Source organism: Chinchilla lanigera, unplaced genomic scaffold (assembly GCF_000276665.1).
Source record: "Chinchilla lanigera isolate Chin_1 unplaced genomic scaffold, ChiLan1.0 scaffold00077, whole genome shotgun sequence".
Taxonomy (NCBI): Eukaryota; Metazoa; Chordata; class Mammalia; order Rodentia; family Chinchillidae; genus Chinchilla; species Chinchilla lanigera.
The window spans coordinates 4,624,389-4,648,193 of record NW_004955478.1 but is presented as its reverse complement, the minus strand read 5'-3'; the positions used below and the strand labels follow the sequence as shown (position 1 = coordinate 4,648,193).

At 47.6% G+C, this 23,805-nt stretch overlaps 1 protein-coding gene across 1 annotated transcript in view; it reads right to left on the bottom strand.

Annotated features, from left to right (window-relative positions):
- The window catches only part of Rgs9 (regulator of G-protein signaling 9), a 68,423-nt gene that overhangs the window by 34,959 nt on the left and 9,659 nt on the right, over positions 1 to 23,805 (bottom strand). The window contains exons 2-9 of the mRNA XM_005402137.2: positions 18,710 to 18,806; positions 16,534 to 16,584; positions 15,072 to 15,178; positions 14,817 to 14,868; positions 14,494 to 14,552; positions 13,093 to 13,169; positions 8,193 to 8,274; positions 567 to 629 (exon numbers count right to left, since the gene is read on the bottom strand). Coding sequence (XP_005402194.1) covers positions 567 to 629; positions 8,193 to 8,274; positions 13,093 to 13,169; positions 14,494 to 14,552; positions 14,817 to 14,868; positions 15,072 to 15,178; positions 16,534 to 16,584; positions 18,710 to 18,806 — 588 coding nt within the window. The remainder of the gene's footprint in view (positions 1 to 566; positions 630 to 8,192; positions 8,275 to 13,092; positions 13,170 to 14,493; positions 14,553 to 14,816; positions 14,869 to 15,071; positions 15,179 to 16,533; positions 16,585 to 18,709; positions 18,807 to 23,805) is intronic.

The window sequence follows — 23,805 nt, the reverse complement described above, 5'->3', positions numbered from 1 at the left end:
GAACGGTGACTTATTTATGGAAAGGCTCTTTTTGTAAAATTAAAAGTATCTAAGAATCCTTGAAAAATCCCCACTGGGATAGGAAAGAAACTGTGGTATTCTAATACCTGTGGTGTGGATTAAGGTTTTCATCCACACTGATTTAAAGGTTTTGAGCGCAGGGCCTATAGTCTTCTCAGGTTCAAAAAACTGGCAGGAATTTTGTGTAAACTGTCTGCGCATCTTTGGGTAGGATGGGCTCATAAGTCTCATCAGATTTTCAGAGGAGGAAGTGACTCAGAAAAGACTGACAACCAGCCATGTCGATGCCATCTGCTCTGACACGCATTGTGTGCTCTCTCTCGCTCCCTCCAGTGACGAGCTAGCTCTCTTTACCCAGGACCTTGGCCGTGGCCTCCCTTCTCCCCTGACCCTGACTCCACAGAGCCAAGGTGTGTCTCTGCGTAGCACTCTCAGAGCGGAGAAAGCACTGCCCCAGTAGACTTGGTGGACATGTGGACACCTTCCCAGACTCCGAATCTGGACTGGACCCCGCCCAGAGGGCAGCACAGACATACCTGGTTTACCTTCACTTCATTCGGATTGGTCACACGGTCCAGGCCATAGTCCAGCACATTGTTCATGCCCGGCTAGATGAAATAAAAATGATAGAAGGATCACTACAGGAGTCTCCAGTTTCTGATTAACTTTAGGTCTTTGCCAAGGTACTGATCGTGAGATGGAGCTGAGAAGGACTTGTGGCCTAGCTCAGGAGAGGTATAAAGATGTATAAACGCTCCGGGTGAGTTAAGGAGCTTCCTGGGAGCTGTTCTGCCACCACATCTTCCCAGAACCTAACAGTGGGATGAAAGGATAGATGTGTGTGGGTGGGTGGAAGAATGGGAGGATAGAATGGGAGGATGGGTTGATGGGTGAACAGATGGGTGGCGTCTCTATACCGTAATGGGATGGATGGGTGGATGGGTGGATGGGTGGATGGATGAGTGGGTGGTGGGTTGGGTAGGTGGGTGGATGGATGGATGGATGGATGGATGGGTGGATGGGTGGGTGGATGGGTGGATGGGTGGATGGGTGGTTGGATGGATGAGTGGGTGGTGGGTTGGGTAGGTAGATGGATGGATGGATGGATGGATGAATGGGTGGATGGGTGGATGGATGGATGGATGGATGAGTGAGTGGTGGGTTGGGGAGTGGGTGGATGGATGGATGGATGCATGGGTGATCAAGCTCAATTAAAGTTCACATGGATTAATATATGGAACTCCCTCCTCCTCGTTCTCCCGCCCCCTGAAGTTCCTGTCTTGGGATCTTTTTAGAGGAGTAACATCGCAGTGTTTTGGGAGATGCCAGGCTTAAGCCAGGCACCTCTGGTTTCCAACCCTAGTTCTGCTGCTTCTCAGCTGTGCCACAGATCTCAAAAAAACCACTTATGTCTGTGAGCACTGACCCATCTGGGACCCCTTCTACCTGGCAGGTTCTTGTGAGGATTTAAAAAGGTGGGGTGACACTATCAACAGAAGGTAGCTAGCCTCGAGCAAGGGGCTGTATTCATTTTAGGATCACACAGTCTATGGGAAGGTGTGGGCTGAGCTGGTCTGCGATCTTCCTCAGTTCCTGTTTCCGTGTCAGGCAAGCCCACTCTCTGGCCAGTCTCACTCGGTCTCTCCCAACTTCTTGAGGCCATCAGTTGAAGTCTTTCACTTCCTTCTTCAGGGCAAAGAACCTGCCAAGCACTGAGCACCTCTTCCTCACCGGGCTGACTACACTGGAGAGAGCTGAGGAGCACCTTGCTCTCTCTCTATCACATGCAGCCTCACCAATAGGACTGGAAACATCTTTAGCTCAGAGTTAGGACTGCCAGAACAAAACCTGGGATTCCAGTGAGTTACAGGTACAGAGTAAAGGATTTGTGTCTCAACATCTTTATACATGTTGTATATTTATACTAAAAATACAAAATGTATATAAATATATATTTTATATAAAAATTATTTTTAATCTAAAATTCAAATGTGACACCCCATGTTTCATTTGTTAGCTCTAGTAATGTAGGTCAACAGGTTACTGTGGAGGCAAATATTGGACCTACAGCCTAGTCAAGGAAGGGAAAACAAGAGGATAATAGAAAGTGAGTGGGCCGGTCATGGTGGGGCAGAGGCAGGAGGATTGCTGTGAGTTCGAGGCCAGTCTGGGCTACATAGTAAGCTCAAGGCCAGCCTGAAATGCATAGCAAGACCCTATCTCAAAAAAAAAAAAAAAAGAAAAGAGAGAGAGAGAGAGAGGAGGGTACAGAGAAAGGGAGCCCTGCCCTTACCCTAGCTGTTCCCCGCGGACCTCCATCAACAAATGTTCCTTGTGTGCTGGACACTTGCTCAGCCCCGGAGGTCTGGGGAGTGTCACCAGAATTAACCACCCATCTCTTCCTTTGAACTCGCCCCCACTCTGCATAAATTCTTCTACCGTGGAGCTCAAAGTCTGCCTGCATAACTGAAATCAGCACAGGGACAGTCCCTGACAGCTCGGCCTTAGACTGTCGGGCCCAAAGCCACCTCCACCTCAGGACGTTACTATTCCATCCAGTTCGCCTCTCTCCCATTTTAGCTTCTCTTCCAGCTCTCAGGAGCAGCCGGGTACCACTCTGACTACGGAGCTCCTCCAGCTCCTGCCTCCCTCAAGCCTTCCCAGGGGTGGCGCTCACTAAGCCCCAGTTGTTCCTAAGGGAGCTGTGGTCCCACCTGGTGCCCCGCCCTCAATGCTCCCCCCAGGGGGCTGCCTTTCTGCCTCTGCTGCTTAGGGACAATGCCAGTCATTCATTCACTCATTCATTCATTTATCCATCAGGTAGCTCAGTTCTTGGTCCACCGTGGTGGTCTTCAGAGCTGATGCAGTTTCTAACACACACGATGGTGCTCCACTGAAGAGCTGACTGTCCGGGCACAGGAAGTAAGGGCGACTGATGCACCCCTGCAAACTGCTGCCCGCAGGTAGGAGGCAGGAAGATACTTCTGCCCTGAAGCCACAGGCAGGAAGTCCTCCAGTGTCGGGGGAGCTTCCCCACATCCTTCAGAGGAACTGCAGCACCACGGTATGATGCCCTAACCATATCCCCTAAGTATAAACAGAAAGCAGTTTGCTAAAAGCCTGGCGGCTGAATGTGGGGAAGACCTTACGTACTTGCTTCGGGAGGAGGGGACACTCCCAGGAACCAGCACCCCACAGTAATGCCAGTGTGGGACTGCTGGGTGACCCACTCCTGTCTCCTCTACTGCTCCTCTCCTGTGCTGGTCCTCACTCTTTCTCCTAAAGCATCAGAGCCTTTTGATGCAGGGGATGGAAGAGACAAATAAAGCACTAACTTGTTTTATAAACAAAATAAGGGAAAGTGAAGCAGGAGAGGAGGAGGGACAGAGGTAGAGGAAGGGATGGGAAGACAAAAGGAGAAAGGGAGGAGAGGGAAGAGAAACAAGAGAGGCGGGAGAGGGAAGGGAAGGGAAATAACGTGAAAGGAGAAGAGAGGAGAGGAAGGGAGGAGAGGAGGTGGGAGAGGAGGAGGAGAGGAGAGGAGAGGAACAAACAGGGAGATAAGGTTGGGTGAAAGGGTAAGAAGTTGGCTCCAAGCACACCTTGGCTGGAGCATCACTCCCCCAGAGAGGTGTTCCCTGACCCCTGTTCTAATCTGCGAGACCCCTGTCTCCTACAAGCTGCCACGGCATTCTGCGTATTGCTCATTTGTTTCCATCACTGTCTTTCTCTCTCCACCAGATTGTAATAAGCACTTGAGGTCACAGACCGCGATTGTCTTCGCTCAGAAGCCGAATACCCTCCACTGCCTACTAAGCATCTGGCGTACACGCTTAGACATTCACAAAATATATGGTGATTTTTAAAAATTTGAACCAGATTATATGGAGTGTTCCCTACTGTTTATATGTCAGATATTTTTCTACTCAATAAATGGCCTTTGAAAATTTCATTTGAATAGTTTCACCATGTTCCAGCACATTGGATGTGCTTTAATGTATTTTGCCATTCTCTGTCTTGAAGCATTTAGCCCAGCCCTGGCAAGAGATGGAAGACAGACATCTCCTCTCCAGAGTGAGTGTCTGCATACATGGTTGAAACAAAGGCCATTTAGCTTGTTAATCAGACTCTTGATCATTTGATTTAGGGTGCACTGGGACTGAGCCACGGATCACACCCTTGCAAGACGCCAAGTCACAGGTGGTAGAGCAAAGATGCAGGAAAATCCCCCAAAATGACTTGCGAAAGGAACTACCTGTCCCTTTGTTCATTTACACTACTATCCGCATCACCCATTTGGTGAAAAACAAAATAAGAACATCATTTTCCTTTCCTAGAGGAGGCTGGATCACAGGTAATGTCTGAGCTCTGAATGGAACTGGGGTCAGGACCCTCAACCACGACCACCCATGTCTGATCTTGGCCTCTGCCAGTGGTGCTGACCCCCATGCAGCATTGGACAGTGTCCTGCACCCAGCCCACCGCACCTCATGTCAATCACAGCTCAGTGAGCCTGTTCTGCACTGGCTCTTACCTCTGGAGGAGCGCTACCCTCCTGCGTCATGGCAACTTGGATTTTGAGCTAATTGAGGTAACAAAGGAGACATCCTCCTTGCAGAGGAGCAGCCTGCAGGGCTTAGTCATCGCTAGGATGTGGAGTTACATCCTAGCCCTGAGCAGACTGAACTCTCTGAGCCTTGACTTCTCCTTCTGAGCAATGGGATGATGACACCCCCTACTCCATAGCATGTCATCAGGTGCAAACGAGCCCATCTGTGCCAAGAACTTCACACGCACACACAGTAACCACTCGGTGACTCCTAGCTGGCATTTGATGTCCGGCACCTAACTCCTTGTCCGGCACAGAGGGTTTCATGGACAGACGAACACACAAAGGAGCAGGTGAGTGAATCACCCCACCCCGACAGGAGGCTACAGTCAGGGCACAGGGTGGCTGCTCAGCATCCACGCTGCCGGATGCTTGGTTTGCCACGATTGCCTTTTTTCCTCCTGCACTGACGGTTTGTTTGGGTCTCCTAGAGACAATCTGACAGTCTGTAGGCTCCCAGGCTCCCTGGGCTTGTCAGACAGATTGCTCTGATTTTGGTTGAGACACTCTTGACTCTCCGCCCTGTGCGAGCAAACCGAAGAAATGGAGAGTGTTTTAGGGGAGTTGGGAAGATCCAGATGCCTTCCTACCTCCCTGTTTTTCAGTACTAAGGATTGAAACAAGGGCCTCATGTGTGCTTGTTGAGTATTCCACCACTGAGCTACATGCCCTGTCCTTTTCAAAATTTTTTTAATTTTGAAGCAGGACACGGTGGTGCACAGCTGTAATCCCAGTGCTCTGGGAGGTTCAGGCAGGAAGACTGAAAATTCAAGCCCAGCCTGGGCAACTTATCAACTCAGAAAGACCCTGTCTCAAAATTTTAAAAATAAATAAAAAGGGATGAGGATGTAGCTTAGTGCAAAGGCCCTTGACTCCATCCCCAGTACCACCAAAAAAAAGGAAAGAAATCTTTTGCTACAGGGTCTTGTTAAATTGCCCAAATGGGCTTCAACCTTCTGACCCTCCTGTCCCAACCTCCCAAATAGCTGGGATTACAGGTCTCAGCCACCTTAAGTGGCTTAAAATCCTTAAGCTTTGGCCTGGTTTCCCCTGAGGAGGGCAGCAATGAGGAAGATTAGACATGAAGAGCAGCTGTGTGTGCTGGGAGTTCAGGGCCACTCCGCATACATCACAGCCCAGCTCTGAATGTGGGTCTTCCCTGCTATCAAACAGGGGCCAGGGACACGTGAACCGATGTGCTATGTTTGCTGGGACAGCAGTGATTTGGACAATGACCGAGGAGGTTACAAACACATGGAAATGCACTAAGGTATCAGGGGCCACTGCTGTGAGAGGTGAAAGGGTGTAGCGACCACAGGAGAGGTTCAGGAGACGGTTCAGGTCCTCTGGCACAGGCTATGGGTAAATGCGGGACATTACTGAGCCTCATCATAAGATGAGAATGATAGCATTGCCTTCCACACAGGCTGAAAGGGGGAAATAAGACAGAGCATGGTGAGCACTTAGCATGCTGCCCAGTACACTGTGAGTTCCATGATGAGGACATCAATGGCAATGACAATTGTGGTGATGGAGGTAGTGGAGGTGGATACAGTGGGGGACCGATGGGTGATGGAGATGGAGGTCATACTAAGGTCATAGTGACAGACAGAGGAGGAGGAGACATGGTCACAGACACGCATTGTCATATATATGTCCTCCGTATCATGCTCTGAAGAGTCACTCAGCCAACTGCCTGCTGGAGGGAGGGCTGAGAGCTTACCCCAGGAGGAATGGGGGAATCTGGCTATCTGTTATTCATTTTATTTCCTATGGGCTTCCTGGATTCAGGGACAGAGGGAGGAAAGGGACTCTGGGTAAACCATGTGCACAACCAGCGTATGTCACTTTGCAAGGAAGACAGTTCTCATGCTGTGGAGTCTCTGCATGTGCAACGGAAGCCATTCTCCACCCCGCAAGGAGCAGAGATCCCTTGGTCATGGGATCCCTGGGCATGGGGTCAGCCTTGCCCAGTGGATGGTATACTCATCATTTTCCCTTATCCTCGCCCATGTGTGCTTTTCCTGGAACTGATGAGGCACACGCAATTCACACAAAGGCTTCACTCCTAACCTACCGACAGGGAGGTATGTGCTTTACACTGTGTCCCCAGAACTGTACCCTGTCACCCACACCCAGCCCTCAAGGACCTGTGCCAGCTCTCTGCAAACTGGTTTCCCCAGAGGAAGACCCCTGACGAAAACAAAAAAACCAAACAAACTGCCTGGGGATCAAGCTTAGCAACACAGCCTCCAAAACCATGCCCCTACAGAGGTAATACCTTAAGGAGAATCTGTTTTAAATATGGAAAGAAAACAAGTGTTATGCTTTATGTCTGTGTGTCCCCTCCAAAGCCTCATGCAACCACAGGGCAGACTTTTAGAGTTTGATTATTATGGGTATGAGTGCTACACCCACCCTGGGGTGGATAGTTTGCATATGTAAGGGAGAGGAAAAGGGTGCTTGAGGCCATTCCTCCCCCATTCTGCCCTGGTGTGTGGTTGTTGCTTAGCTGTGTTCTGCTGTCCTGAGATGCAGCCCTCTGCCATGTGCCACTCTGCCTTATAATCTGCCAAGTACGGATTGAAACTTCCACGAACTGTAAGCGAAATAAACCTTTCCTTCCTTAATTTTGGGCATCAGGTATTTCGTCCCAGCAGCGAGAAAAAAGTAACCAAGACAACAAGTAAAAGAGCCAAAATAGGATGGAGACGGAAGTCCAAAATTCCTTAAGTTTAGGCACCAGGCCTGACCCAACTCACTCGCCAGTTCTGAGAAGTTCTAACACCTAACAGCAGGCAAGGACTGAGGAAGAACATTTGTTTCAAACTCTTCCTTTCCAGAACCTCTTTCACATCTCCTGCCTCCCATGATCCAGTGGCAGCACGGGAACCTGAGGCAGGAGGAAACTGAGGTAGCAGAGTTCACCCCAGTAGCGGGCAGTCAGCAGCTGCTTCCCTGGGCTGGGGGATGAGGCTCCCATTTCCCAGTGATAACTGGGATGAATTCCATCAGCTGTGCACAGCATGTCTCTCTGGGCCACTGAAAAACCCAAAGCCAGAGAAGGAGCATGCTACAAGCAACAAGAAGCTCAGCGTGCACTGACTCCTTCTCTCCTCCTCCCAGCTCAGTGGTTAGGAATCTGATCCAAGGGAGGAGAAGAGGGAGCCAGAGACACAGGATGGCTTTGGTCCCAGAGAGTCTCTTTTCTCACTGCATTTTATTTTGCTGCTTTGGGACCTGTATTCTAGTTTTTTCTTCTTAAATCCCCTTCCCAAGGCATAGTAGCTTGAACAGCAACAACAAAAATAGCCCTAGCCCTCATAAGAGACAAACCCATTCAGGTACCTCACTACCTAACACACAGATGGGCTGTGAGAGACCCCACCCAGCTGTGGTGCGTGCCCTCTTCCGCTGTGTGCTTGGCCAACGCTCAGCAGCTCCTTCTGCAGATCCAATTCAAACCCCAGTGGGCAAGGAGCTCGCGGTAGTCATGGTGAGCACAGAGAGGGCAGGGGGAGCCTCAGAAGAGATAGGGGAACCCAGGGAAGAGGGTACTCACAGGGCACCGGTGCACCAGCCAATACGCCTTCTCCTGGCAATCCAGAGCATACCTGTCAGCCTTGTTCCTTTCTTTCCCAGTCCTGAAAAACCAAAATCCATGCTGAAGGACAGTGATATTTTGCATCTTTTGGTCCAAAATCATCCCCATTTTTGATGACCTGGACCACTCTCCCCATATGCCCAATTAATTCACCTGTGCTGTAATAATAAGCAGCAAATATTAATAACCACACTTACACATTAGGTACCATTCTAGCTACTTTTCCATGTATTAACTTGTTTCATCCTGGTTCATCTTCCCAGTGGCCTTTTCTGGCCTCACAGTTCAGAGAACTGAAGAAAGAAGGGATAAGTCCCCTGCTAGGTCCACATAGCTGGCATGAGGCAGAGGTGAGGCTTGAACCCAGGACACTGGCCCCTAGGGCCTGCTCTTGCAGATAACACCAGACCACAACAATCATGCTGCCAAGACCAGCTTTGCCAGCTTCCCCATTGGAGCCAGCGGGGACGACCAGCTGGGCCGACATTAGACCTTGTTTCTAGCTGTTTCCTGCTTTGGTAAAGGATATCATCAACCTCCAGGCAGGCAGCAAGCGGTGTCAGAGAGTGTGCGGGGAAATTGCTGGTCTTGGGTCACACTTCTTTCCCTCCACAGACTGTGTACCAAATCAGGGCTTTCTCTGAGCTCAATTTGGGATTGTAAAAGGCTGCTTCCCTCTTGTCTCTGGGTCTCCCCCTTTCCGAGGACGGATGGGGGGTGATGCTGGGCTTTCTTTCTCCAGGAGTGAGGGAACACTAACGATCGCCCTGGGGCCCCACTCCGGCCCATTTCCACAGTGAGCTGCACACACATTCATTAGCGCCTGGTTTTCCAGGCAACATGAGATGACGCACAAGCCCTCTCCACAGTGGAGTTTGTGGATTTATTTCCCCGTTAATGTACTGTGAATAGCATAATAACATCCAGAGAGCCAGATGGGTGAACGGCGCCATTCCATCAGGGTGTTTTGCCAACCTCCTCTGGAACTGAAGAATAAACGCTGCCGCTCTTGCCTCTCCTTGACAACCTACCTGGATTTCCTACCAGGTTAACTAGCTCATGCCCTCGGGAGCACAGGCTACAGGCAGATGCAGCACTGTGGGTCTCCGTGGTGCACGCCAGCCTGGTAAACAGTCTCTGACTGAACCCGTGATCCTTTCTCATTTTGTGTGTCTGCCTCTCTGCGATGGCTATTAATGGAGGGCAGTCGTGATAGATGAAATCCAGGACAGCCAGTAAATGCAGAATCATTGCAGTTGGTCAGTTGTGATGTTTTTAACACCACCATTTGTTCATTCATTCATTCATTCATTCATTCATTATTTATTTATTAACCTTCCAGTATGCTCCAACTAATGGGAGTGTATTGATAAACTAAACACATAGCCCTGGGCTTTGACTAGCTTTTGGTCTAAACATTACACAAATACTCAAGAAATAAATACAGAAGCGCAAGATGCACTGTGTGCTCTGAGGAAACAGCAGAAGCGTCTATGTCCCCTCCCCGGAAGCTAGGTGGGGTTTTGATGGCTCTGACCCACACAGTACGTAAGGCACAGCACTGTGTGATTTCTGAGGCTGGGAAGTTGCCAGGCTACTCACTGGCACATATGTTCTGGAAGCCTCCACCACCTGCAAGCAACCATGCTGTGAGGAAGCTCAAGCCAGACCACGTGGCCAGCCCAGGGGCTACTGGAAGATGGCAGAGAATGTCAGCTGTTTCTGGCCACCCCAGCCTCCCACCCCCAGCCTGACTGCAGCTGCTCGAGAAGTTCCAGGTCAGAATTGCCTGGTCAAACCCTCCCCAAATTCCTGCCCTATGGAATCATGACAGGTAGTAAAACAATTGTTTCTGGTTTGAGCCATTAGGTTTAGGATGATTTGAATGCAGTAACAGCTAATCAGAAAAACCTTTTGGAGGAAGTGACATTTGAAGTGAACACCTTTTCTGATCGCTTAGAGAAGGCTGAGTGACGTGACCCTATCTGTGTTTCAAAAACAGGAGCAGAACGGAGCAGAGAGGCAGCTGGGAGGACATTACTGAGCAGTGGACTTCAAGGCTGGTTCCAACAAGGCAGAAGCAGTGGAGGTACACAAGTGTCGTACTTAGTCAAAGGGACTCTGCAAAAGGGGGCAACAAGACTGAATAACCGGACCTTGTCAGCGAGGGTGGGGTGGATGGTGGTTCCTTACACTGACAGATAATCTTACAGGATGAAGCTTGGAGAGTGAGGGAAAGACACATTCAAAAATGCACAAGTTGTTAGGTTTAAGGGATGGCATCAACTGAGATCTTGAGTAGGTATGTAGGTGTTAAGTATGGGACTCAGAGGCGGAGGCTCTGCATAACAAGAAACAACCCCATGGGCCAACATACACAGCCCACCTACCTTGTGGTGAGACCCTAAATCTGAGATCAAGGCAGGCTTCAAGTTAAGCCAAGGATTTAGGGAGGAAACATCAGCATTTTGGAAGGAGAGAGACTATTAGGAATGGCTCATCCTACAGCACCTAAGAACTGAATGGAGGAGGAGAATGCCCCATAAGACTGGAAGCCTTATATCAGAGCTCATGGTCCTGTAGGTGGCTGAGATCATCCCCCTCAGAGCAGAGAGGAGGTGGAGTTCCTGGAGGGGCTAGAGAGATGCGCACACCTGCGTCTGTGTCCCAGGGGCACAGCCCAGTGCCCGAAGCCACTAGGAATGCTGAGGAGGACCGCCTGGGCAACTCTCCTTGAAAGAAGAGCAATGATCCCCATTTTGGCTAAGCCTGGCCCTATTTCCATATATTGATATGTACAGAGCTGGCTAGGACTTTTCCTTACCCCTTCAATTGGCTTTAAGCAATGCAAATTGGTCCAGCCCAGGTACTGATGTGCAGTCCTTGAAGCAAAGTGACAGGTCAGTGTTACCCCGCTCCCATAGCTCCGAGAGAACATGTGTGAGCCGGGCAGGTTGGAGAGCCACGCTCCACGCTGTCAGCTGGAATCAAGCCTCAAGACAAGAGGCTATGACTTCCCAGGGCATAAAAAATTACACATCAGCACTGAACCACCACCCCCAAAATGTTAGATAATACCTCAAATTGTGTTATGCAGATTACTCCTCCTGCATATCCTTCTCTGTGCATTTTGCAGAGGTGATTTCAGGCCTCCTACCTTGGCCAGCTCACAGCACTCATGTATTTCCCACCACTCTCACAGCCACTCATCCTCAAGCCACTTCCTTTTTCATGAATTAGTAACACCTAGGTTCGGCCCTGGGTGGAGGCCTTTGCTCTGGTTAGCCATCACCACAGTTGTACTTAGGACCGCCCGGGCTCCCCACAACTACAAATATGCTGTAGTGTCTTTATTCTCACCATGGGTTGCACTGAAGTTGTAAATTGGAATTAACTCACTACAATTCCCAGAACTTTTCCATGGGATTAAAATTATAAACTTCCTGGACCTCAATAAGGAACAGGAAAGGCTCTCTATAGAATGTAGCACCAGTGCCGGAGATGGAGTTAAGATATTCTGGTGTTCTTAACCAAAATCTCTCTAAGCCTCAGTTTCCCTACCTACAGGGGTGGCCATAACTGCCACTCTAAGCATTCCCTCTACACCAACATAAAATGACACAACAGCCAAGAACTCTGAGCGAAGAGCTTGTGTGTAAATACAAGTGATGAGAGATTAGATAGCTACCCCATGCTGCTCTGTGTCAGATGTGTCCAGGGAGCGACATGTTCGTGGCTGAAAATCAGTTACCGCTCTCCCATTAATGCCCTCGGGTGGGGGTGGGGGGAAATAAAGCCATGCTGCCGGCTTATTTTTCCCTGGACCAGCACTTGGGTATAACACTGCTCATCACTACTCCCGCTCCTAGGCTGCATCAGGAGAATACCATGATACAGGTCTCTACCAGGCAGCCCAGCCATGCATGAGAAAGTCTAGTCCTCCCAGGTCTGCACCTGTTAGGACGAGGAGGCCGGGCCAGCTGGAATCCCATTTTGATCACCACTACTGCTCTCCCACTGCTTGGTGCCCTGGAAGGGATGCTCCACTCACTGCCTTCTGAAGGCGAACATAACCCTACGCCCTCTTTGCCAAGGGAACTGTGAGCACGGGTAAGAGGCATCGCTTTCGTTCACACAGGCACCGCAGAGCTGGGGTGTATTTGTCAGCAAGCCTAAAACTGACTAGTACACTCTCCCCACCACTCACCACCCCCAGCCTTTACACCCAGCTCTCATGGACGAGGCAGAGCCCTCTGGAGGACTTTCAGATCTGATTCTACTGTAGAGAGTGGAAAAGTGCAAGCCAGGTAGATTCCAGCAGGCAAATCTGACTCAATCTCACTCCCGGCCAATCCTTCTCTGGCTTGTATGGCCCTCAGCACAAAGCCCTGTTGAGATCCGCGCTTGCTAACATTTCCAGCAGACACCTTGCTACCTTCTGCTCTTTGCACGCTTTGCATTCTGTTCCGGCCACAGAAACTGCTTGCTGCAGGCATTCTGCTGGCTCCACCCTCTGGTTCTGTCTGCTTAGAGCGTTCTTCCTCCCACCCCGTCTCCGTTCTGGCCACCATCAACATCCTTCACCTAGATTCCTCCTACACAGCTACCAGGTTCAAGGTCGTTCCTGCAGCTCGCTCTGCAAACCCGTGCCACGTGGCCCTTAGCTCACACAGCGGCAGCACCACAGCCTGTTCCCCACCTGCCTAACACTGGACTGCATCCACTCATCCCATGTGCCACGCCTTGCGTTTGCACTTAAATGACCAGCAAAGGTTTATTTTAATTAGAAGGAAACAAAGAAGCGAGCAAGGAAGGAGAAAGGACAACCAGGGGGCGGCTGTGACCTCCTTTCACTCACCTGTACTGCTCTTTGGCCTGCATAATGACAAAGTCCCACTTGTAGTTAATTTTTTTGTTCAAGAAATTATAATTTTCCTACAGAAAGAAAACAAAACAAGAACATAAGCCCATGTCACAGGACATGTGCATCCAAGCAAAACACCCTAAGCCAATGAGGGCACGTCCCTGGCTCCCCCCAGCAGCAGGTATAGCCCCATTCCCTGTCCCCCACTATCCAATAGGTTCATCCCAGGCGCAGCATGGAATCCTCAAAAGCTTTCACAGCACATCTTCTTTTGCTTGGTTTATTCTGTTTACAATAAATGTACCCCAAATCTGATTAGGAAGAGGGGACTGCAGAAGGCAAAGAATATGGAAACTCAATATTCCACAAATGGAGCATCAAAAATCCACAAAGCCTGAACATTCATACATTAATGTGATGTCTGCCCTTCTCAAAGCATTTCTCTTCCTTTTCGTGTGTGTGTGTGTGTGTGTGTGTGTTACTTTCTGGGGATTGGAGCTTGGGCTAGACAAGCTCTAGCATGCTAGACAAGCTCTCTACCTTTGAACTACATCCCCATTCTTTTTCTTCAGACAGGGTCTCACTAAGTTGCCTGGGCTGGCCTTACACTTGTCATCTGCCTGTCTCAGCCTCCTTCGTAGCTGGGGTTACAGGCATGTGCCATCATATGTGGCTCGAAAGACATGTTTCTAAAGAATTAAAACACAGCAAGATTATTTCCTTCTACAGAAATGTTAGTCTTTTGAGGGTTAGGGTGCATTCTTTGGGAAACCTGACTCACTCACCCTAAAACAAAGCCTATATTATTGTTTTTGTGCCATAAACTTAAGTTTAAATTTGTTAATCAAGTGTTGTGCTGTTATCACATATATTAAGTCATATTGCTTGGGGATGCAAACACAATGGAGAGCCACTGTGTGACCAATTACTACTGATAAGGACCCAAATTACAGGAGAGGACACTAATGCTAAACACGGGGAAGAAAAACTGTACTTCCACGAGCCATTTCTAAATAAATAAGTGGATAGATAGGTGGCTGGCTGGCTAACTGGCTGGATAGATGGATGGATGGGTGGATGGATGGATGATGGGTGGATGGATGGATGGATGGGTAGATGGATGGATAGATGGGTGGGTGGGTGGATGATGGATGGATGGATAGGTGGATGGATGCATAGATGGGTGGGTGGGGGGATGATGGATGGATGGATGGTTGGGTGGATGGATGGATGGATGGATGATGGGTGGATGGGTGGGTGAGTGGATGGGTGGATGGATGGATGGATGGATGGGGGTGCAGATAAATGTAGTAATGTAAGAAAGAGGGAAAAAGCACAGTTCATGATTATATTCCACTCAACTATAATAAGCTTTATTTGAAAACATCTCTGTACCTTTTCATATTCTTCTAAAATCCCTTTCTTCTTGATATTTCTCTTGGCTAGATAAATGGCTGGAAAAGAAAGCAATGACATTTTCCATCATCATCATGTTTCAAAACCCCTTCGGCAGCCTCTGTATGCATGAGGCTGCCCTGTCTGAGTACCAGATAGGATGGTTGGCAGACCCAGTCCCTGCCCCCAGGGAACACTCCCAATACAGATGTGAGCTGACATAAAGGTCATGGTGACAGCAAGACAAATGTCACCAAAATACAGCAAGTAAATAAGCAGTGTGCCAAGACCAAAGCCATGTGGGTGGGAGGTGAAGTATTTACCGTAATCTGTATCTTCAGCTGGCCACTGCTGGGTGGGCCAGAAATATGGTGTCTAAAAAAGAAAACATGCAGAACATACTTAACCACCAGAGCGTGACCTCATGGACTCCTAGCCGTGGGATAGAAGAGGTAAAATCACCTTAGTTCCCTCCACCATTTCCAGATTCCTGATCTGTGAGGATACGAGGCCAACCGATAATCTTTTCAAGTAAGATCAAGCCCATATGAACACCCAAGGTCAAAGTCAAACCTCACCTGGAATCGGTAGAGGCTGCTGTCAGGCTTGAGAACAAGATTCTTGGGGTCTTGCAGAGGGTAAATGTAGCCATACTTGACAATGAAGTTGCCCAAGTTCTGTGCCTCTGGGGAGAAGCATTCAGACACACAGGGTAAGAGCAGGAAATGAAAGGAAAATCTCATTTCCTGGCCCACACATCACCTCCAACTCCAGCAGGGTGTCTCATTCTCTGAGGAGTGGGACAGTGGTTCCTTAACATGAACAGGAACCAGCTGGGAAGCATGCCTAAAGGATGATGCCCCAGGTCCTTCCCCAGAAGTGACAAGCCAGTATGTCTAGATGGGAACCAGTAAATTTGAATGCTAGCAGGTATCACGCATGGCCCACTGCAGATGATTTCAGGGTGATGATCAGGGAAGCCCTGAAGAAGCATCTACAAGCTCTTTGAATCTAGAAAAGACCACAAGAGTGGTTAGCAAACGTCTCTGCCTGACCGACACTTCCTTTCTCAAAGAAGAAAGGTAGTTTATTGTCAACTATCTCAAGCACATCTCTGCTCGTGTTCAGATCCTTCCGCTCCTACCCACCACACTTTAACTTCCACCTCACTCCCCAGTTTGTATGAAAGCTAAGCCTTGTCTCTGGATTTGGAACAATTAAAGGAAACCCTTCCTATTCTTTCTCAGAAGGCCTCATGGAAGCAGGCGCTTTCCATCTTCCAGAGGGTCTATCTCTTCAGTCTTCCAGGACCGCTTTGTCCAAGAGCTCCAACCCACATCCCATCCCATCCTCCAAGGCTTTGGGAAGAGTTCCTCCCCAACACTCACTTCTCTCTGCAAACCCCACTCTCTCCAGCACAGCCCACACCCTCAGCTACTATGCCTTGTTGCACCAACAACCTTTTTTCTAGCGTGACAGCTGCTCTTTCTGCTCTAATCCATCCTTCAAGTTGCTACCCATTATCATGGCTTAAATACACATTATCAGACATACTGCCAGCCCCAGGAGTTGCCCATGGCTTCCTCTCATGAAGCTGGCCACCACTGCCTTCATAGCTAAATGATGCCACTTCTCCCAGCTTTCCCTCACTACCTTTCATTTCCTGTTCATTTCCTTCCCTCGCCTTTGCTTTTGCTAGCCTCCCTTTCCAGGAAAGCCCTCTGTGCTCCCCTTTATTAATTCAAATGTAGCACCTTTTTCCAGACCAAGTGTATGCTGTACCCCCCTGAGAGGTCTTCCTTGGTTGAATCTTCCTCGATTTCCTGTTGCTTATATACCCTCAATATTTTGGATAAAATGACTGTTTGTCCCCAGATTATCATGCCTTTGCCTTTGACTCTGGTTGTTTTAAGCCTGAAGGTCCTGTCTCTGAAATTAAAATGTACAAGTCTTGGAGTCACAGGTGAAGCCTCATTTCAGTTTTTCCTGGGGTGCTGAAAACACGGCAGTCAGCCCCACCCAAGTGCAAGATGAACTCACCCAGAGTGGAGATCCAAAGCCGCTGAGTGATCCACTGCAGAACATCACCTCCTGCAAAACAGAGAAGTACCTGGTCATTGTCACAGCCCCCTGACCCGTGCCTCCTTCACACAGGTGCCTGACTGGTCTCCTCACTGCTCAGCTGGGAGTGTTTTGTTCCTCACCTACTTAAAGTCTTCTGAGATTCTCCACCTCCGTCATAAGCTCACACCAAACTCTGCAGCCCACCCATGCAGTCTGATTGCAGCAGATTTGCAGTTTAACCCCTCCACCGCTTTACCTTCTTTGTTGTACTTATGTTTCCCTATATAGTAATGTATGCATGGACCACCATTCATAAATGGCAACCACATGGCAAGCTGCTCGGGCTCTCACGTTAGTGACCTTCATTCCAGGAAGCCCCAGGACACCTGCCATCTGAGAAGGGATGGCCACTGCTGTCATTGGCGCTACCCGAGACCCCTCCCTGGGTTCTGTTTTTGTAGTAGATGGAATTCACCCATGCAGAAGAAAGAAGGGGAAACACGGCAGGGTGGGCAACCTCTCCCAAACCCAGAAACCATGTGTATTCCATGCCTGAGGCGGGAACGCAGCTGGCATACACGGACAGCAGACAAGCTGGGCTCTGGAGTCTAGAGCTTTGCTCAAATTCAAGCTCACTCATGAATGCTTCTAGTGACCTGGGGACAAGTTCTTGAACCTTACTGCATCTCCATGACCCCATCTGCAAAAAGAGGGTGGTCCTATCTACCCCTAACTGGACTGCAGGTGTTGAAGACAGCACAGGAAAGTGCCAGCCGTCACCTCCCACGCAGCGTCTGCTGCATGCCGGTCCCTGTGCAGCAGTGTCTCACAACATTCCTGCACTATTTCTCCTGGACAGGAATAAAATGAGAAAACGGAGGCTGGGGCTACCCAGCTAGAAAAGGGCAGCTGGAGGACTGAACCCCAGGGTGCCTGAGTCAGCGTCCAATGTTCTCTGCACAGTCTAGGCCAGGCCGATGCACACACTTCATAAACTGTTAGTATCCACCCCTATGCATCCAGCCACGCTGAGCTCCGGGATTACCCAGATGAGCAAGACAAGATACCTCCCCTTGAAGGGGAAATTATTCCCATAAGAGGCGGGGAGGGGTGGGAGTCAAAGACGTTTTCAAGAATTTCCCACAGTTGCCTCTTAAGTGATAGGAGAGAGCAGAGGCACCCTAAAAAGCTTGCTCATCAGCCTGTGATTTTTTGCTGCCTACTTTCCTCAGGTTTTCTTTCTCTTCCCTGAGCTGTCCTGCAGCATTCAGATTAGTGTCCCTTATTCCCCAAAAAGCCAGAGCTGATCTTCTGTCGCTGGTCCTCAAGGACACCTATGTGCTAGTGGTGCAGCCCCATCTTCCAAGGGGGTGGAGGCTGAGAGACAGCAGGCCGCTGCATGACCAGGGCGCCTGAGTCCAGTAGTGATAGGACGGAGGGTGCGGGTTCACAGTGAGCAAAGCACAGTGACCTGTCCCAGGCTTCTGTTTAGGGATGCTGTCTGCTTCTGTGTGGGTAACAGGACACCCACAATGCCTTCTTCTTCTGTTGGCGCCCATCCCTCCCTCTCTCCAGTATCCTCCAAGGGTGCTCTGCACACCTTCAACCCACGAGAAGAGGACCCCAGTGGCTGCACCCCCAGGGGTAGTTCAGAAGGGTCTGGGTATGAACTAGATGGTAAGGAAGGTAGCACAAGACAAAAGCCAATTTTCTTTCCTGCCAAATAGCACTTTTCCCCTGGTACCTGACTTTGTTAAAACAGACAAAAGAAGCAAGCAAAAATAGTAAAGATATCTAAAATAACCTTCTGGGAGGAATGATTCAGGTCACCTATTGAATCCCTTTCTCTTTCTTTTCTCACTCTTTCCTTGGAAGAAAAGTAGTTCAAGAACCAGCAAACATATTCCATAAAGGGCTAGACTGTAAAAGCTTTAGCTTTGTGGGTCGTGATTCAATCTCTGCACAACTATATATTTTAACTCTTTCAATTAGTGTAAAAGCAGCCATAAATACTACATAGTGGATGTGAAGGTACCCTGATAAAACTTTATTTGCAAATACAGGCTGTGGGCCAAATTTGGCTTGTGTGCCCATTTGTCAGTCCTTTTATGGGGTCCGTTCAAGGCCAAGACAAAGCTACGGGCCCCATCACCTGTCATGGCATGAGGGACACTGGTGACCAGGACCCTCTGGTTCTGCATTTTGACCCCAGTCTCCGGGTCCTGCATGTCCTTCACCAGTGCTTCAATCTGCAAAACAAAAAACAGAAAAAGCTTGGTTTTTATTCATGAACTCTCTGCCTACCCCTATGTCTTCAAGATTTTTACCTACTTTCTCTTCCAGTAGATTTAGTGTTTCTGTTTTAATATTTAGAGCTTTGATCCATTGCCCAAAGGAAGGAACAACTGGGATGAGGGAGAGAAGAAAAAGAAAGAAGCAAGGGAAAAAATATATATGTATATAGAAGGATAGCTGGGATAAGTGTACTGCTGATGTCTGGTGGTTTATTGAAAGGAACAGTCAATGCTTAATTTTTTTATTTTGATCAATTTTGCATGCTTTTATGTGGTAATCTGAGCAAGATAACAACCACTGGTGAATTCCTACCATCTTGTCTAGTGAAACTCTGTATCATCCCTAATTTTTTTAATTATTTTTTTTTTATTCTCTGTAATGGTTTGATCAATCTTGCATCCTTACATCTGATAATCTGAGCAACTTCGTTGAAAATAACAATATGTGATATAACAATCACTGTTAATTCCCATCGTTTTGTTTTGAAACACTGTATCATTTTTAGTGTTTTTGCTTTGTTTTGTTTTTGTCTGTGATGATGGTATTTTGCTATTTTTCCTTATTTTTGCTATTCTCTTTGGAATTAAAAAAAAAAAGCTCGCTGGTGGGAACTAGTTCAGAAGCTAGTGAGCTTTTCACAACACCACGTGAGATTCAGAGATGCAAAGGGAAACCGCAGGAGCTTCCCACTGGGTGCAGGAACAAGATGGACAGAGGACAGTAGGCCAGTGCACGACACATGTGCTTCGGCCTCACAGGCACCTCGCAGGTTGGGAGGGCTCAGAGGTCCATTTGACTTGGAGAGTCTGGAAACATTTGTAAGAGTGAATGGACCTTAACCAAAAAGGATTTTGCTGGACAGAAAGTGAGACACCATATGCAAAGGTGAGGAAGATGGAGTTATCAAAATAGAAAATGCAAAAGAAGGTCTAAGGTATAGTTCAGTACTAGAGCACTTGCCTCTAGTACTGAACCCATGCCCCAGGCCCTGGGCACTGGAAAAAAAAAAAAAAAAAGAAAGAAAAAAATGCCAAAGAAAAGCCTCCTTCTGGAAGCACACACTTCTGCTTTATCATGCAGACTCTAAGATGATGCTGAGATAGCTACAATGTCTTGTAGATGATGGGGAATGACTGCCCCAAGTTCAGAAGAGATAAGGGACAGAGACTTGAATGAGAGTTATAAATATCCAAGAAAGTGTTCAAGTCAAAAGGAGTTGATAAATTGCCCAAGGAAGATCGAATACATTGTACAGGGAGACAGCCACAAGGATGTTTCTAATTACCTTTGAAGTCATTTTAAAAATTTTAAATGCTAAAATATTTTCCAACCAGGCATGGTTGCACACACCCACAGTCCTAGCTACTTGGGAAGTTGAGGTAGGAAGATCACTTGAATCCAGGTATTTGAAACCAGCCTGAGCAACACAGTAAGACTTTGTCCAAAAAAAAAAAAAAAAGAAGGAAAGAGAGAAAGACAGAGAGAGAGAGAGAGAGAGAGAGAGAGAGAGAGAGAGAGAGAGAGAAAGAAAGAATCCACTTGAAAAAATTGAATGGAAATAAAATCCAGTGGAGGATATTTTAAAACAAATTAGATGTTTTACTCTACTTTTAAAAAATACCTTGGGTGTTTCTCTTACATTTGCTTGGGACTGACATTGACCAAGCCTCATGCACAGGTTCCAAATGCTACTTCCACCCTCCCAGCAAAGTCCCCACTAATGAGGAAATACGCTCTTGTTCCAGATGTGCTCGCCAATGGTCCACCAGTCCTACAGCTACCAGGTACATCCTGAGTAACTCCAAGAAGCCAGTGAGAAGCAGCTGTGGTCCCCAAAAGCTCGCTCATGGTCCCTCCATTCTCAGGGCTTCATTCCCAGACTCCAGCGGACGCCTGGAGCTATGGGCAGCACCAAACCCTATATGGACTGCAGCTTTACCTATCCAGCCACACTTATGATAAACTAATTTATAAATTAGACACAATAAAAAATCCAAAACATGAGTTAACAATAAAATAGAGCAATTCTAACACTATACTGTAATAAAAGTTAAGTAAAAATTCCTTTCCCCACTCTCAATATAGAATGTTCCATTTAGTACTTTTGGACCAAGGTTGATACAACTGTACCAGGAGGGGCTGACATGGGAAGCAGGGATGAAGGTGAGTTTCCACTATCATGGAAGCACAGTGCCCTTCTGTTCTGAATATGGCTGCAGTGGGGACCAAGCCATATTGGTCCCCAATATGGTGGTGGGTTGGGAAAGCAGTAACCTGATGGGAATCATACACAGCAGGAAGCAGGCAGCAGAGGAGAGCAGGATGGGTAGGGGTCTCCCAGGTGAGGGGCCACAGGAGCAGAAGCTCAGGACAGGGAGCAGCAAATGGGGACACAGGCCCTCCCTTGCCTTCCCAGGGTCCGATGCCCTCTCCTGAAGGCCGGTGCTGCACACAGCTGAGCAGACGCTCCACGCAGGCTGCACCTCAGACTCGCTCTGTCTGTATTCCAGCCATTATCAGAAGAAAAGCGGCTCCTCAACTTACCTCCATTTAGCTAACTTGGTTACATCGTCATTATTCTCCTGCCATTTAATAAAATCACACCCTCAGCATGGTGGGGCTTGTTACAGAAATGAAAGTCTTTTTACAGCTTGAAGGTATTTGCAGCCAGAAGAAAAGGACCCCAGGTTCCCACGACCTCCATGGGGTTTCCTTTCTCTGCTAACTGAAGAATCTGAGGCAACTCATTTAACCCCTCAGAAATTCCTTCCTGTGCCATAAAATGGGGACCACAATATTAGAGGCCCTAATCACCGGTAAGGTTTTGCAATCTCTTCGACTCTAATTATGTAACTGTGTAAGATTGCTTTTGTTATGATTTGTATTTGGAACATCCCTGGCCCAAAGGCTCATGTCGAAGGCTTGGTCCCCAGTGCAGCCATATTCAGAATAGAAGCTTTTGGAAGGTGATTGGATCACGAAGGCTGTAATTTAATCAGTGGATTAATCCACTAATGGACTAATAATTTGATGGCATTATGATGACATGAAGGGAGTGGGATATGGGAATACATCCTTGAGGATTATATTTTGTCCCCAGCTCCATGCTTTGTTTTATCACGTGCTTCCGCATGACGTCTTCCCCATCCATGGGCCCAGAAGCAACAGAGCCAAGCAACCATGGACTAAAACCTCGGAAACTGTGAACCATAGTAAACGTCCTCCTTTTGGCTGAGCTGCTCAGATATTTTTATCACAGCAATGAAAAGCTAACACATGCTTCATAAGGAAAGATTACATTCTACATGCATAAAGATATACAGGTTGGTTATCCCTTATTCTAAATGTCAGGGACTAGAAGTATTGTGGATTTTAGACTTTTTAATTTTAGAATATTTGTATATACATAAGATAACTTAGGGATGGGACTCAAGCAAATGCTAACGTGAAAATTCACTTAACTGCATATACACCCCACTGCATATGCATCTCATACCCATAGCGTGGAGGTAACTTTATACAATATTTCAAATAATTTTGTGCATGAAACAAAGTTTGATGGTGTGGACATTTCTACTTGTAGTGTCCTGTTGTGCTCAAAACGTTTCAGAATTTACAACATTCTAGACTTTGAATTTTTGATTAAGCATAGTCAATCTGTACAAGCATAAAAATACATATTTCATAAGAAAGCACATGACTTAGCCATTATACTTATTAGTAGTAGTAGTGGGCCAGGTACAGTGGCTCAGGCCTGGAATGCTAGTTACTTGGGAGGATGGCCAGTTCAAAGACACCCTGAGCAATTTAACAAGACCCTACATCAAAATAATAATAATAATAGTAATAATACTATTAGTAAAATTCAGACAATGAATGCATTTTTGAAACAGCATGCAGAGCTGTATTTAGAGGCCCAGGAATAAAAACTCAGTTTTGCTACCCAAACAAATGTAGGTATTTTTTTTGTTTGTTTGTTTTTTGTTTTTCTCCTGTACCGGGAACCGAACTCACGACCTTGTGCTTGCCAGGCAGGTGCTTTGCCGCTGAGCTAAATCCCCCGCCCCCAAATGTAGGTATTTGTTGAGCATATGTTAAGTGTCCAGCACTGTGTGGGACACAACACAATAAGAGATACTCACAGTTTTTGTAGAGTTGAAAAAAATATAAGAAAAGAAAGAGAGCTGAGCACAGCGGCCCATACCTGTAGTCTCAGCACTCAGAAGACTGAGGCGGGAGGATCATTTGAACTCAGGAATTCAAGGCCAGCATGGACAACATAGCAAGACGCATCTCAAAAACAAATAAGCTGGGTGTGGTGTCACACGCCTGTAATCCAAACACTCTGGGAGGCTGAGGCAGACAGGAGGGTTACAATCTGAGCCCAGTCTGGCAAGACTCTGTCACAAAATAAATCAAAATGACTGAGGATGTAGGTCAGTGTGAAGGCCCTGGATTCAGCCCTCAGTACAATGATGATGATGATGATGATGATACAATAATAACAAATAAACAGGTAACTAATGTAAAGGCAAGAGGTCTGGGTGCAGAAAAAGCCCAGTTCAAATCCTTACACTAATTTAGAAGCTAGAAGCCTTCGGTAAATTGCTAAACATCATTTAGACTCGTTTCTCTGTACAATGGAGATTATATTATCACCTACATCATCATGCAAACATTGCGAAGGTTAAATGAGATTAAGCACGTACAGCACTTAGGTTCAAGCTCTGCATAAAGTAAGTGTTTAGAGGTAGCGATTACAGATTGGATTATTTGAGGTATGATTGAAAAATACAGTGAATAGTTAAACTTTTAAAAATTTAGGACAGGCCAGGTGTGGTAACACATGCCTGTAATCTCAGCACTCAGGAGGCTGAGGCAGGAGGATCATCATGAGTTTGAGGCCAGCCTGGGCTACATAGTGAGTTCAAGGCCAGCCTGAACTACATAGAC